The sequence below is a fragment of the Trachemys scripta genome, chromosome 1, assembly GCF_013100865.1.
Source record: "Trachemys scripta elegans isolate TJP31775 chromosome 1, CAS_Tse_1.0, whole genome shotgun sequence".
In the NCBI taxonomy this organism is placed as follows: Eukaryota; Metazoa; Chordata; order Testudines; family Emydidae; genus Trachemys; species Trachemys scripta.
Genome location: NC_048298.1, coordinates 54,551,486 through 54,566,496, shown reverse-complemented (window position 1 = coordinate 54,566,496; position 15,011 = coordinate 54,551,486). Strand labels below are relative to the sequence as shown.

Sequence of the window (15,011 nt, the reverse complement as noted above, 5' to 3'; positions counted from 1 at the left end):
GTGCAGTATGTTAAGCAGAGTGGGTCCAGAGGTGAATTTTGCAAGCTGGTGGGTACTGTTACTTTGGGAATAGCAGATCTAACAGTTTTGTGGGCAGTCAGTGGAACAGGGGCTGAGCACGGGGACACTCGGAGGACTCAGGGGTTGGCATATGTATATTGCTACCTACACAGAGAGATCGAGGCCTGCGAAGGCCAGGAAGGCAGTGCTTGTGTTGCCAGAGGCTGGTGGATTCAGAGAGCTGACGCAGCAGGCAGAGGCAAAACTTCCTCATGCTAAGGGCAAGTGGTAGCGAGGTGCCTCACAACCCTGGGGAGCGTCAGAGGGAGGTTGAGAGGGGAGGCTGTGGGCTGGGCAGCAGCAGGGAGTGGGGCTGCGGCCCAGATGCTGGGCCTTTCCATGGAGAGCAGGAGCATGCAGGCTGCATAGTACCTTTCCCTGAACTTTATGGCTGTGCCCTGCCCTGGCATCAGGGGTCCGGACTAGACATACTCCAGCGCTTCCATCCCTGGCTGCAGCTCCACCAACCTGCCTTTACCTTATTGGCAACCTTTGGATAATAGCAACGTTTTGGTGGGAACCCAGGCATTGCCAATAAATGAAATGTGATGGCAGGATCTGCCCCCTTAAGGGTAGGGGTGTATAGGGGTCAGCCCAACCATGTCACGTGGCGTGGCCCTTTAAGACGTGGAAAGGTCTCCCAGGAGGAGAGGCAGGGGACTCTTGTCTTAAGGAGAGAGACAGAGCAATGTCTGCAATACACTCCAACTGTGAGAGGAGGACTGGGACCTCCTGACCAGAGGGAGGAAGTCAACTGGGACTCTTACATGGACCCACAGAGGGCACAAACTTGAACAGCTAAATAAGTGAGTTATCCTCTGTAGAATGAGTGAATAAACCAGGTCCCGCAAAGGAGGTATATGTTTGAACTGTGAATACACCAGACCCCGCAAAAGTGCAGTTGAACTAATCTAGTCTGGGTAATTGACCAAAAGGACCCAAGCAGTGTTGAGCACAATGAGCTGAGTTCCCAATAATGTGGAATCTGTGGTAATAACATTAATAGATGTAAGGCCAAGAAGGGACTGTTATGATCATCTAGTCTGACTTCCTGGATAACTCAGGCCATAGAACCTTCCTTGGTAATTTCTGCATCTAGCCTAGAACTGCGGTGTGAGCTATAACATACCTCTTTTAAAAGACCTCCAGTCTTGATTTAAAGACTTCACGAGACAGAGAATCCACCATGGCCCCAGCTAAATTGTTTCAATTATTAATTAACCTCTTAAAAATTGTGCTTTATTTCAAGTCTGAATTTGTCCAACTTCAGCATTCAACCATTGGATCTTCTGCCTTCTACTGTCAGAAATCTGCAAAAAGAAGAACAGGAGTACTTGTGGCACCTTAGAGACTAACAAATTTATTAGAGCATAAGCTTTCGTGGACTACAGCCCACTTCTTCGGATGCATATAGAATGGAACATATATTGAGGAGATATATATACACACATACAGAGAGCATAAACAGGTGGGAGTTGTCTTACCAACTCTGAGAGGCCAATTAATTAAGAGAAAAAAAACTTAAAAATACTCAAAAACCAGTGGGAGAACACTTTAACCTGTCTGGTCATTCAGTGACAGACCTGCGGGTGGCTATATTACAACAGAAAAACTTCAAAAACAGACTCCAACGAGAGACTGCTGAGCTGGAATTGATATGCAAACTAGACACAATCAATTCCGGTTTGAATAAGGACTGGGAATGGCTGAGCCATTACAAACATTGAATCTATCTCCCCTTGTAAGTATGCTCACACTTCTTATCAAACTGTCTGTACTGGGCTGTCTTGATTATCACTTCAAAAGGTTTTTTTCTCTTAATTAATTGGCCTCTCAGAGTTGGTAAGACAACTCCCACCTGTTTATGCTCTCTGTATGTGTGTATATATATCTCCTCAATATATGTTCCATTCTGTATGCATCCGAAGAAGTGGGCTGTAGCCCACGAAAGCTTATGCTCTAATAAATTTGTTAGTCTCTAAGGTGCCACAAGTACTCCTGTTCTTCTTTTTGCGGATACAGACTAACATGGCTGCTACTCTGAAACCTGTCAGAAATCTCTTTCCCATTACTTGTAGCCTGTGATTAAGTCACCTTTCTTCAATAGGCACAGCACCCAGGGTCCTTGCCTTCCCCCTAGCCCCTTCCATAAGGCTTTTTCCACAAGCCTGCTCAGACATCTTCCCAGGCTGGCTTTGATATCTATGGTGGAAGTCCCACTGTTGGTCTTGCCCAGTTACCTCCTCACTTTAGTTGAAATGATGACAATGACCTCATAGCAACTCCTCTTTTGAAGGTAGCAGTGCTTATATGTCTTCCCCTTTCCCAGCATTCCTTGCTGGATGTGGGCCTGTCCTTAAAGGCACAGCACACCCCATTACAAAATCCATAAAGATTCACTCTTAGAATCATAAAATCATAGACGATATGGGTTGGAAGAGACCTTAGTAGGTCATCTAGTCCAAACCCCTGCTCAAAGCAGGACCAACCCCAAATAAATCATCCCAGCCAGGGCTTTGTCAAGCCAGGCCTTAAAAACTTCTAAGGCTGGAGATTCCACCACTTCCCTAGGTAACCCATTCCAGTGCTTCACCACCCTCCTTAGTGAAATAGTTTTTCCTAATATCCAACCTATACCTCCCCCACTGCAACTTGAGACCATTGCTCCTTATTCTGTCATCTGCCACCACTGAGAAACAGCCGAGCTCCATCCACTTTGGAACCCCCCTTCAGGTAGTTGAAGGCTGTTATCAAATCTCCCCTCACTCTTCTCTTCTGCAGACTAAATAACCCCAGTCCCTCAGCCTCTCCTTGTAAGCCATGTGCCCCAGCCCCCTAATCATTTTCATTGCCCTCCACTGGACTCTCTCCAATTTGTCCACATCCTTTCTGTAGTGGGGGGCCCAAAACTGGACACAATAACTCCAGATGTGGCCTCACCAGTGCCGAATAGAGGGGAATAATCACTTCCCTCGATCTGCTGGCAGTGCTCCTACTAATGCAGCCCACTATTCCATTAGCCTTCTTGGCAACAAGGGCACACTATTGACTCATATCCAGCTTCTCATCCACTGTAACCCTTAGGTCCTTTTCTGCAGAACTGCTGCATAGCCACTTGTCCTTGTTGAACCTCATCAGATTTCTTTTAGTCCAATCCTCCGATTTGTCTAGGTCACTCTGGACCCGATCCCTACCCTCCAGAGTATCTACCTCTCCCCCCAACTTAGTGTCATCCACAAACCTGCTGAGGGTGCAATCCATCCCATCATCCAGATCATTAATGAAGATGTTGAACAAAACTGGCCCCAGGACAGAGCCCTGGGCACTCTGCTTGATACCAGCTGCCAACTAGACATGGAGCCATTGATCACTAACTGTTGAGCCCGACAATCTAGCCAGCTTTCTATCCACCTTATAGTCCATTCATCGAATCCATACTTTTTTAACTTGCTGGCAAGAATACTGCGGGAGACTATCAAAAGCTTTGCTAAAGTCAAGATATATCACATCCACTGCTTTCCCCATATCCACAGAGCCAGTCATCTCATAATAGAAGGCAATCAGGTTGGTCAGCATGATTTGCCCTTGGTGAATCCATGTTGACTGTTCCTGATCAACTTCCTCTCCTCCGAGTGCTTCAAAATGGATTCCTTGAGGACCTGCTCCATGATTTTTTCAGGGACTCAGGTGAGGCTGACCGGTCTGTAGTTCCCCGGATTCTCCTTCTTCCCTTTTTAAAAAATGAGCACTATATTTGCCTTTTTCCAATCATCTGGGACCTCCCCCGATCACCATGCGTTTTCAAAGATAATCACCAATGGCTCTGCAATCACATCAGCCAACTCCCTCAGCACCCTTGGATGCGTTAGATAAGGACTCATGGACTTGTGCATGTCCAGCTTTTCTAAATAGTCCTTAACCTGTTCTTTCACCACTGAGGGCTGCTCACCTCCTCCCCATACTGTGCTGCCCAGTGCAGCAGTCTGGGAGCTGACCTTGTCTGTGAAGACCAAGGCAAAAAAAGCATTGAGTACTTCAGCTTTTTCCATATCATCTGTAACTAGGTTGCCTCCCCAATTCAGTAAGGGTCCCACACATTCCCTGACCTTCTTCTTGTTGCTAACATACCTGTAGAAACCCTTCTTGTTACCCTTCACATCCCTTGCTAGCTGCAACTCCAATTGTACTTTGGCCTTCCTGATTACACCCCTGCATGCTCGAGCAATATTTTTATACTCTTACCTAATCATCTGTCTAAGTTTCCACTTTTTGTAAACTTCCTTTTTGTGTTTAAGTTCACTGAAGATTTCTATGTTAAGCCAAGCTGGTCGCCTGCCACCTTTGCTATTCTTTCTGCACCTTGGGATGGTTTGCTCCTGTGCCCTCAATAAGGCTTCTTTAAAATACAGCCAGCTCTCCTGGACTCCTTTCCCCCCCATATTAGCCTCCCAGGGGATCCTGCCCATCAGTTCCCTGAGGGAGTCAAAGTCTGCTTTTCTGAAATCCAGGGTCCATCTATCATCTACTCCCATCTAATTAGGTAAGAGGAATGGACATATTCACACAGGCCCAAACCAAACCATGGAACCCAATACCACTGAACTTTGCATCCACATTTGAATTTTTGGCTGAGAGCCATCTATGCATGTATGCACAAATCCGTAAAGCAGTGTTTGTGTGTCATGTTTAGGAGTGAAGAACTTTCACTGATGATATGCAATATGTGTATTTACAGGTTTCCTGAGATGGCAGCCTGCTGTGAGGGGATGTAATGTATTTGAACATATTTTTAGAACTAACAGAAACATATCTTGTACCATGATGAAATAACATGAAATCAATAAGGAACACTAGAAAAAAAGAAAAAAAAATAGATAGAGCTTAATGGCTTTGGGAATTTTGTAACACCAAAAAAGACCCAAATATCTGACTCTAGTTGCTAATGTGAAGGATAAAATAATTAAATACATTGTTATGAACTAGTATGCCCCCTGTACAGTGATAATATAAAAACTGGAGTGTTTCAGGGCTTTCAAAAAGTATTCATGCTATCTGTCCCCATTTTAGAAGATTAGTCTCTATTTTGCGCTGTATTTGTAATGTAATTGTAGTTGTCATTTTGCCTCTTCTCCCTCTTAAAACCTTTCTGTGTCCAGTTTATTTCAAACAAGCGGTGGACCAGCTTAGAGAACCACTGCTCTAAGTGATCTTGAAAAAAATTGTGCCACTATAAATGGAAAAAACTCCCACAAGGACAGATGCACTTCAGAGATTTGCCTGATCAAAAAACAGAACTCAAAAATATGTCTTGTTTTGAGCTCAACCTAGAACAAGACAGAAGGTGTAGGTTTGGACTGGGGGTCTGAATCTAAAACCTCCCTTCTAACTTCTGCTTTTGGCTCATCTCTAAGTAAAAGTACCTGTGCAGTTGCATGCAAGTTTTGTCCAATGTACAACTGCTGTGATTAGGGTTGTGAGATTGTAATGTGCATTTTCCACTGAAAAAGAAAACAGGATTATGTGCTGCATTTGACCGATATGAGGAGAATTCATAGAGTTTAAAAATGATAGAGAATAAGACTTATAAAGAGACAGGATAAATATAGAATGGAATTTTGCCTTCCTTCATAAATTAAGAAAAGGAACACAGTGTAAATTTAGATTTTTTCCCCCTATTTTAAAAAAGTCATGTGTGTACTCCTTCCAGAACTGTTATTTCTCCTCAAAATTGTGTTATTTATAAAAAGATTATGTTGTAATGTAAAGAAATCTAAAATAGGTAGTGATGGAAAAACAAGAGCATTTGCTTTTTGAAAAAACTGGCTAGAAGTGCTTTGGTTTTACAGAAAATAGTAATATAGAATAAGTTTTGTTTTCTCAGTTCCCTCTAATCATTTTTAACTCAAACTGAAATAATAATTTCCTTGTGCCCTTTAAGTAGCTTTTCCTGTGCTTCTAGGACTAGCAGAAGAATAAAATAGAAACAACCTGAGAAACCCAGCATCAGCATAGCAAAAATGTATATAAGAGAATACCTAAGGCGTACTAGCTATGCATATAATAACATCACCACCATTTTCACATTTGTACTTTTAGAGCATGCACCAAAACTAGTATTAACACTGCAAAAATTATATAAATCATACTGGTGCTGGTTTTGTTGCTCATCTTATGCGCTTAGCTCTCTGACACACATACATAAACTGCACTGAGAGGAGAACATAAGAAAGTTTAGATTCAGATCAGATAAGCAACCAAAAGACAGAAGGCTTATCCTAAGCTTAGCAAATCTACAGTACCGAAGGCAGCCTTTCAGCCCTGTGGCCCTGTCTCCCAACACAAATGTACCAGAAGCCTTGACAGCCTGCTGATACTAAGCATGCTGGCAATGGAGGGTGGCCTGCTGCACCCTGACCACCCTTCTTGGGATGTGTTGCATGGGTGGCGGGTATGATAGGCTGGGGGAGGCTGTGGCTCCCCAAATAGCCAGGCATGGTCCCACTCACGCTCTGCCCCTAGTTCCCTTCCTGCCCTGTGCAGTGGCCTGGGCTCGGGCTGGGGGCACGCTGTCCACTCTCCCAGCGCTCTGGGGCTGGGGAGACTGGGGCTGCACCACCCGCTCTCCCGGCGCTGGGGACACTAGCTCAGTTGGAGGCTGGCACCCACGGTGGTGGTGGGGCTTTGGGCTCCGGTGGGGGTGATTATGGAAGGGGCGGGGTCTTGGGAAGAAAGGGCGGTGTTGGGGGCTAGCCTCCCCCAGCTGCCGGTTCATGCGCTGCCCATGATATGTAGGAACCTGCCTACTATTCCCAGCCAATCTGAAGTTTAGTGGATGATGTAAGACAGTGGAGCTGACCACCTCTTCTCTTGAAGATGTTAGTGGGGGTTCCCTCAAAAAATATGAAAGGCAAACAGCGGAATGCCTGTTGTACAGAGGGAGGCAAGATCACATTCTCCTCAGTGGCTTCTGACTTTTGGTCCAGAAACTGTTTCAAAAAACCAATAATACATTCTGTATCAACACAAGGAGAGGTACAGCTCCTGTGCCAAAGAATTTACAGCCTATGGCTTCGCAGAGATCTGGCTGGGCACCCAGAATTCCATTAACTTCAGTGAGGGTTTTACCTGCATGGAGCTCATTACAGGATCAGGGCCTATAGCAGAGGTGCCATATAAATTCAAAATCTTTTCACATTTCACATATGATAAGACATTCTTTAGTTATAAAACAATCAACAAACCAGTCATCAGCATGCTAAAATATAATCAAAGAAAAGTACAGCATCAGACTAAGAACCCCTACAAGGTCTATGGCATAAGACACACTTTTCATTTTATTGTGCTTCATTTACTCCAGGGTTTGCCATGAGACTTCGAGAATAAGAAGAAAACAATAGTCTCCCTACATCGGGGTGGGCAAACTTTTTGGCCTGAGGGCCACATTCGGTTTCCAAAATTGTATGGAGGGCTGGTTAGGGGAGGCTGTGCCTCCCCAAACTGCCAGGCATGGCCCGGCCCCCACCCCCTATGTGACCTCCCCCCCATTTTTTGCCCCCTGACGGCCCCCAACCCTTGGGATTCCTGTCACATCTCCCCCCCCACTCCCTGTCCCATCCAACCCCCCCATTCCCTGTCCCCTGACAGCCCCCCCGACTCCCTGCCACCCCATCCAACCTCCCTCTCCTTCCTGACGACCCTCCTGGGCCCTCCGCCCCAGCCAACCACCCCTTCTCCCTGTCCCCTGACCGCCCCAGAACCCCTGTCCCTGACTGCCCCCCGCCGCCCCATCCAACCCCCCTCACTCCTTCCTGACTGCCCCCCTGTGACCCTATCCCCATTCAACCCCCCTGTTCCCTGCCCACTGACCGCCACGACCCCCATCCACACCCCCGCCCCCTGACCACCACTCCGAACTCCCCATGGTCCTCTATCCAACCTCCCCTGCTCCCTGCCCCTTTACTGCGCTGCCTGGAGCACCGGTGGCTGGCGGCGCTACAGCCGCGCCACCTAGAGCACCAGGACAGGCAGCGGCGCCACCCGGCTGGAGCCAGCCACACTACCACGCAGCACAGAGTGCTGGGTCAGGCCAGGCTCTGCAGCTGCGCTGCCCCAGGAGCTCGCAGCCCTGCCGCCCAGAGCACTGCGCCGGCAGCGGGGCAAGCTGAAGTTGCGGGGGAGGGAGAACAGCAGGGGAGGGGCCAGGGGCTAGCCTCCCAGGGCAGGAGCTCAGAGGCCGGGCAGGAGGGTCCCGCGGGCCTGATGTGGCCCATGGGCCATAGTTTACCCACCTCTGCCCTACATTAATGCAGGATCTACTAGTTTTATTATTTTCAATATTAATAATAAGAGGCGATGTAAAACTAGCGTGCTGCTTGTATTATTATACTGTGCCTTCCACTCAGACCACAGTATTCCACTGCTCACTCACAGCAATTCAATGACATGAAATAACCTCCTATTACTAAGAGTGTACGTGACTTAATAGTTGCAGAAATTATTTACAAAATAAAAACAAACAGATCACTCTCCCTTCTCTTTGGGGAAATGCTTCTAGCACAGTCTGTATGCAATGCATCCATAAATTACATACCTTAAAGTATGAACAAAATCATAAAACTAAAAATATGGCCTCAAATGTGAATAAAAACCCAGGGAAGATAAATCTCCTCTCCAGCCCTCTCTCTGACCCCAGTGCAAAAGCTCCCTTACCGCGTGTGAGAGCAGAGAAATGCAATTTCAGCTTTTTATTCCAGAGCAATATATCTACCACTGCCAGCTACATGCAGAAAACATGAACTTCATCCTAAAAGGCTTTCAGTGTTTAAAATCACTTGGGAAGATTGTCAAAAACACAGTGAACCAAATTCTAATTGCACTGACTCACCCTGGCTTTGACAAACAAAACAATTTGGTTTGAATTTCATAACTGTTCTCATCAAAATCCTTGGGAAAAGAGAGTGCATGTATTTAATGCTTCTTTTTGAATCTCAAAGACAGAGTCAGAGTTTGGTGGGGAGCCTGGAATGAATTAAAGAATTCTTCCAGTCAGATGCGAATCTATATATAGCAACCATCTCTTTTCAAAAGCAAAAGCTGAATAATAATTTTAAGAAATGGCATACGAGGCGTGATGGACAAACCTCAAAAGGTTCAGAAATTCAGTCTAGATAAAGATCCACATTTCAAATGCTTGGCTGAAGCTTATCCAAACTAACAGGGATGCCCTCCTGCAACCTTCCTTCTCAGCCCTTACCTTTGATCTGGGAAGGAATCCCTTTCCCATCTGACTGCAATAGCACTTCAGGAAGGCAGCTTGCCAGCTATCCTACGCAGAGAATTTATTTAGGGGGTAGGGTCTGCAACCTTTGCTGATAGCCTTATTCCTTTTGACACAGGACAGGTTCTCTTACCCTCGCAATCCTCTTAGAGGAGTGGTTCTGAACTTCATCTTCCCATATGACCTCTTCTGAGAAAAGAAGGAAAATTTGGCACCCTCTCCATACTAGTGAGAGTATTTGTGTACATCTTCCCCACCAGCAGCATTTTTTCCTTAGGTCGGAGGCTCCATAGCCTTCCCCTCAGTTTCAGCAGGAGGAAGGACTGGATTTGATTCTGCTCATTTTTAATTTTGTATTTCTGGGTAGAGATGCCCCAAAATGTGGAATGTGCTATTTGGTACATTGCTCTAAAGGCCAGATCCTCAACTACCAGAGCTCAATTTGAGTCAATGGAGCCACATTACACCACCTGAGGATCTGGCCCAGAGCAATTAATAGAACAGGTAATGGTTTAAAGGCATACTGTGTGTCTGTCTGGTGGTGGTGGGGAAACATTGTTTGATGAGGAGTCTTGTTTTAACCAGGCCAAGCCATCTAAAGTAGATAGCTAAGTTTGGTCTTTCTGGGCAGGGAAGAGATAAGAATCAAGGTTTATTTTCAATTGTTTAAAGAAATGCTAAATCCATTTTCTCATCAGAGGAATCATTTTAGAGCAATTCACCAAGTCAAGATAATGAATGAGCCTTTCTTTCATGGCATTCCTAGCGGAGGCATTATCCCAAATGATATGGTTACTGAATATGAACATTTATAAAGGGACAGTCATTATGTGAATTATGCATTTTACATAATTTATTTTGACTTACAGTATATAGCACCACGTTTATCTTTTCACATTCAGTGATAAAAAAGGCATCAATTATAACCCTCCTATCACAGAACAAATGTCTGTTCCTGAAATTGCCATGCTCATTCAAATATATAATTATACATTGAAGGATACAGGGCAATCTTAACTTGGTGTAATAAAGAAACACTCAAAAATACATGCTTAAATGAAGCTTCTTAGGCATCAAAGGTGCAACACAAAACATAGCATGTAAGCAGATCTCCTCTGACTTCTAGGGCTCGATGGCTGTTGTCTGAAACACCGCTATTGCTAAGTATGTAAATCCACTCAGAACTGTGGGGATCAATACATTTGCTACAATGTTTTAAAATGAATAAGTGAAAAATTCCTTTCACATTCCTGCAGATACAATTCATTTTTTGTAGAGGCTAATCCAGTTTTCATAGCTGAATACCTGTACATTAGCTGTGAAGCATAGAATGCATCAAAGGAATAAGAACCATACAAGTTGTAACAAACAGAACTGCAGTTTTAAAGAATTAATACCGTGTAATAGGAGGTCCAGAAATATAATAGGTAAAGCAATTCAGAGCCACTTCTACAGGTTATTACTAGAGCAATGCGCTATTTAGGAATTAAAACATACTAGGCCAGGGGTCTGCGTCAGCATGACTGATTTGACAGACATTGGCCAATTGCTGTGACTTGGTCTGAAAGTTATTGCACAAGTTTCTGCAAATTAAAGTTCAAACTCTTAGTTATTACCAATATAATTTGTCTGCATTGTGTGAAGGGAACTAGTTAGTTTATTGCTCACATTCAAGTTCTGGATCCTGGTTCGGGATCTTTCTTTCTTTCTTTCTTTCTTTCTTTCTTTCTTTCTTTCTTTCTCATTTTTAGTATTGCCCTTTTCGTTTGTTTTGAGTATCCCTTAAATGACTCTGAATTAGAGGAAAGAAAACAGAATTTAATCATAATTAATAAATAATGGGTCTGATCATCCCTTTGTGATTTGCACACTGGAATCATTCCACTGACTTCAATGGGCTTGGATCAGGCCCGGGAAGGGAACATTCAGAGTATGTCTATGCTGCAGCCATAGACATACTCTGTAATTGGTATGTAATTACCATACATTACATACCAATGTATGTATGTAATTTCCAGCTCTGGCAGATGTACCCACACTAGCATGCTAAAAAGAGCAGTGTAGCTGTGGCTACACAGGCTAGACACTCAAATACAATCCCACCCCAGCCCCTGGGTATGTATTTGGGTGACTAGCCTGAGCCACTGCCTATGCTGCCATGGCCATACTGCTATCTCTAGCTTGGGCGGCACTGACACACCTATGTAAATCATACCTCCCAGCTGGAGTGTAGACATACCCTCGGAGTGTGGGCTTGGGGGGGAATGAGAGGTGTCTTTCCCACACTAGAGCATAGCCACAGCAGATGCCCGTCGTCCCGAACAGGAAGCCACTCAAAAGTTTATGCACCCTGAAACTGTGTTAGCTGTTGAGTGGCACCCCTTCAATTCAATGCACCTCCCTTTAAGTTGGGGCTGTTTCCCACAGCAGAAGCCTTTTCACTATGGCTCTACAGTGAACTGGGGGAGAGATGCAAGAGGCCAGGCTCACAGTGTGGATCCCTGGAGCTTGGTGGCTGAACCCCTTGCTTCTTCCAGTGTACAAATTTAGAAGAAACTCACCAAATTTTCCTTTCTCGTTTGGCAATCTGGGCCAATATAAACACAATTTAATTAGAAATATGACTTAAAATAGCTTATTTATATGGACTACAAAAGGTCAGACAGAGAGACACAGAACAAAGTTCTATGCAGCAAGCAGAATCTAATTGTCTCCTCTTAAAATGTTCATGATTTTTTTTCTGCCAGTTTTTTCTCTGCATCTCCTCTCTAACTTCCCAAATTAGTTTTCTTGCAGTCAGTATCTGCTGCCAATAAGATTCACCTTGTGTGCTTAACCTCCTTGATTCACATGGTGAATCAAATTACAAAGATAATCTCACTCAGGTCTCTTTTTAATATGTTTTTTAGCTAACTATTTAAGAGGCCTGCAGGAATATTTCCTGTTCTGGGAACTTATACAATTCGAAGCTACACTGTCTTGCACCCATGTCAAAAAGCTTCATTCTTTATCGTGAATTCTCACTCCAGCTAAACTTTTGGACAATTTGGATCCTCCTCCTTAGTTGAATTACCTGGATAGTAAAAATAGGTAGCTAGATAAAAGTGCTAGCTTTGTATGAAGCAGTGTTCCTCTACAAAAAGCAGTAATTTAGGGCTACATTGCTTAACGGGCACCAGCAGGGCCGGCTCCAGGCACCAACCCACCAAGCTTGTGCTTGGGGCGGCATCTGGAGGGGGGCGGTGTGGTGCTCCGGCTCCGGCTGTCGGGGAGAGCGGGGCCACGGCCGGGGCTCGCCACCCTCCCCCCGGCGCTCTGGCCGCCAGGGAGAGCGGAGCCCCAGGTGGGCTCATCGCCCTCCCCCTGGCGCTCTGGCCGCCGGGGAGAGTGGAGCCGCGGCGGGCTCGCTGCCCTCCCCCCGGCGCTCTGGCCGCCGGGGACAGCGGAGCCGCGGCAGGCTCGCCGCCCTCCCCGCCGGCGCTCTGGCCGCCAGGGAGAGCAGAGCCCCGACCGGGACTCACCGCCCTCCCCCCGGGGCTTCGGCCACCCTCCCCTGCCGCGCTGGACGGGGGGGGGGAGGGGGGCGCCTGGAGGCTTTTTTGCCTGGGGCGGCAAAAAAGCCAGAGCCGGCCCTGGGCACCAGAGACTAAATCCTGCTCCCACTGAACCTAATGCCAAAAACTCTCATGACTTTCCATGGTGCAGAATCAGTATCCAACCTCTAGCCTGATCACTGAGCCTCTAATTCATGTAACTGGGTGTAATTTTTCACAAGCAATTAATTGCACCTTTTTTACCTTATTGGGACTTGATATACTAAAGGGACAGAGAGACCATGTTCTAATCCTAAATTTAATTTTATATAGTATTTAACCAATTGCACCTTCCCTAATGATTTTACATTCTGAATACATTGTTCTACCTCCCAAATTCAGAACCAGATTCTCAGTACTTTCCTGTGCTAGCGATAACAATCTTACTGAGAATACTAGAAATGTATCCAGTAAATAATTAGATTTGACAGATGCTAGTGTGCCATCAGCTAATCCCCCATGAAGACTCCCATACAGAATAAACACAATATATGCATAGATTTGCTTTGGGACACTTTGTGCAAATTTACTGACCTGAAAAAGCTGAAAATGAAAACCTATATTTAAGTTCAATGTCAATTTCAACTGACCCATTTTATTTCAAAATGTGTTTGCAACTCCCTCTCCTCCAATTTAAAGAAAATTGAAAACACCATTGAAATCATTATCAATTTTCTTCATTTAATTAAGGCCAGATTTTTGGTAAACAAACAAAAAATCCAATAACCATGTTGATGATGTTTTCAATTATGTTTCTGATTAAAAAATCAGGAAAAAAACTGAAAAAGTCGTGAATTTTTTCCACACACAACACCAACAAATTCCAACAAAGTTGACAACTTTTCACACAGTAAAATTGTATTTTTAAAAAGGTTATGTTTTACCCCAAAAGCCCCCAATAACAACAACAAAAATGTCACTTGAAAAATTTCAGTCTGTCCTAGTATGGATGTGTTCTGTTATTCCTGTGTTAAAGCTGGGTCTTAGAGGAATTAAGGAAACTAAAAAAGGAGGGTGTAAAGAAAAGCATTAAGTTATTGCTACAGGAATGACTATGCAAATGAAATTATGGAACGTTTGTATGGATGTGACTATCCTAGTGCTTGGGTTAAGCCTCTGAGCATGTCCAGTATTAAACACTTCAAAAGAATTGAACATACTCAACATTGTCAGCATGGCTCTATTAGGAGCCATTCTATCAGGGAGTGGGAGTGGGAAATGAAGCCAGAGGCTGTCCGAGAATAGCTCACAGTGAGAGGAACCTCATCCCTGAAGATCCCCTAAATTCAGCAAATGATGAGGACATATAGCCTTCAAAATGCACAGTCTCCCCACCCTAATGCCTCCCAACCCGATTTGGAAATGCCAGGAAAATTCTGTAAGGAGAACCACAGAGATTTCCTCCTGTCTTACCCCTTGGGTAATATGGATTCAAGTACAATAACAGAGAGATGGAACAGACTATTTACATGATACCAAAAATAGAATGTTGACATTATAATTTCTAATAGCTGTGGAGTAGCAAGAGGGGAGTAATTTATGTAACCTACGTCATAAAGATACTCAGATACCATTGTGACAAGTGCCACATAAAATAGATATATATTCTAGTACATGGAGTTTCAGTATAGTTATGTAAGTAGGGCTGGTACCGCTGCCTATTAGTAAGGTTGCCTGACACATCCTTTATAAGACCCTGCTTTCAGTTGCTTATAACTTTGCCAAACTTTAACCATTTGGACTGAAATTTTCCATGCCAGCTGTCTGCCTCAGGCTGAATGTTGTTGGAAAATTTTAGCCTAAACAATTCAGCCATTTCTGAGAATGAGTCTAGGAATAAATACACTGTTTTGTCCACGTAAAAAAAAAAAGAGAGAAGCTTTATTGCCCCCCATGCTTTGGAGCAGGGATTTGAAATTTGGCAAGGGGGTGGCCTTTGTGTCAGCAATGTGCCTTTTGCCAGCCCTGCGAAAATCCACCCAAATGCAGCCAAGTTATAAGCCTTTGAAAAATTGCACTTCACTCATGCTTGCTAGAGATTTGATAGAGTTAGTCAGCTACAAATCTTCAAAGATGCGCTC

General features: G+C 44.6%; 1 protein-coding gene across 3 annotated transcripts in view; it reads right to left on the bottom strand.

Annotated features, from left to right (window-relative positions):
* Positions 1-15,011, bottom strand: part of TMEM117 (transmembrane protein 117) — a 345,104-nt gene that overhangs the window by 28,720 nt on the left and 301,373 nt on the right. The window contains exon 7 of one of the 3 annotated variants that reach the window (XM_034769923.1): positions 11,055-11,129. The exons of the other annotated variants lie outside the window; for them this stretch is intronic. Coding sequence (XP_034625814.1) covers positions 11,085-11,129 — 45 coding nt within the window. The 3' untranslated portion in view covers positions 11,055-11,084. Of the gene's footprint in view, positions 1-11,054; positions 11,130-15,011 lie in introns of those variants that run through there. 3 annotated transcript variants of the gene reach the window in all.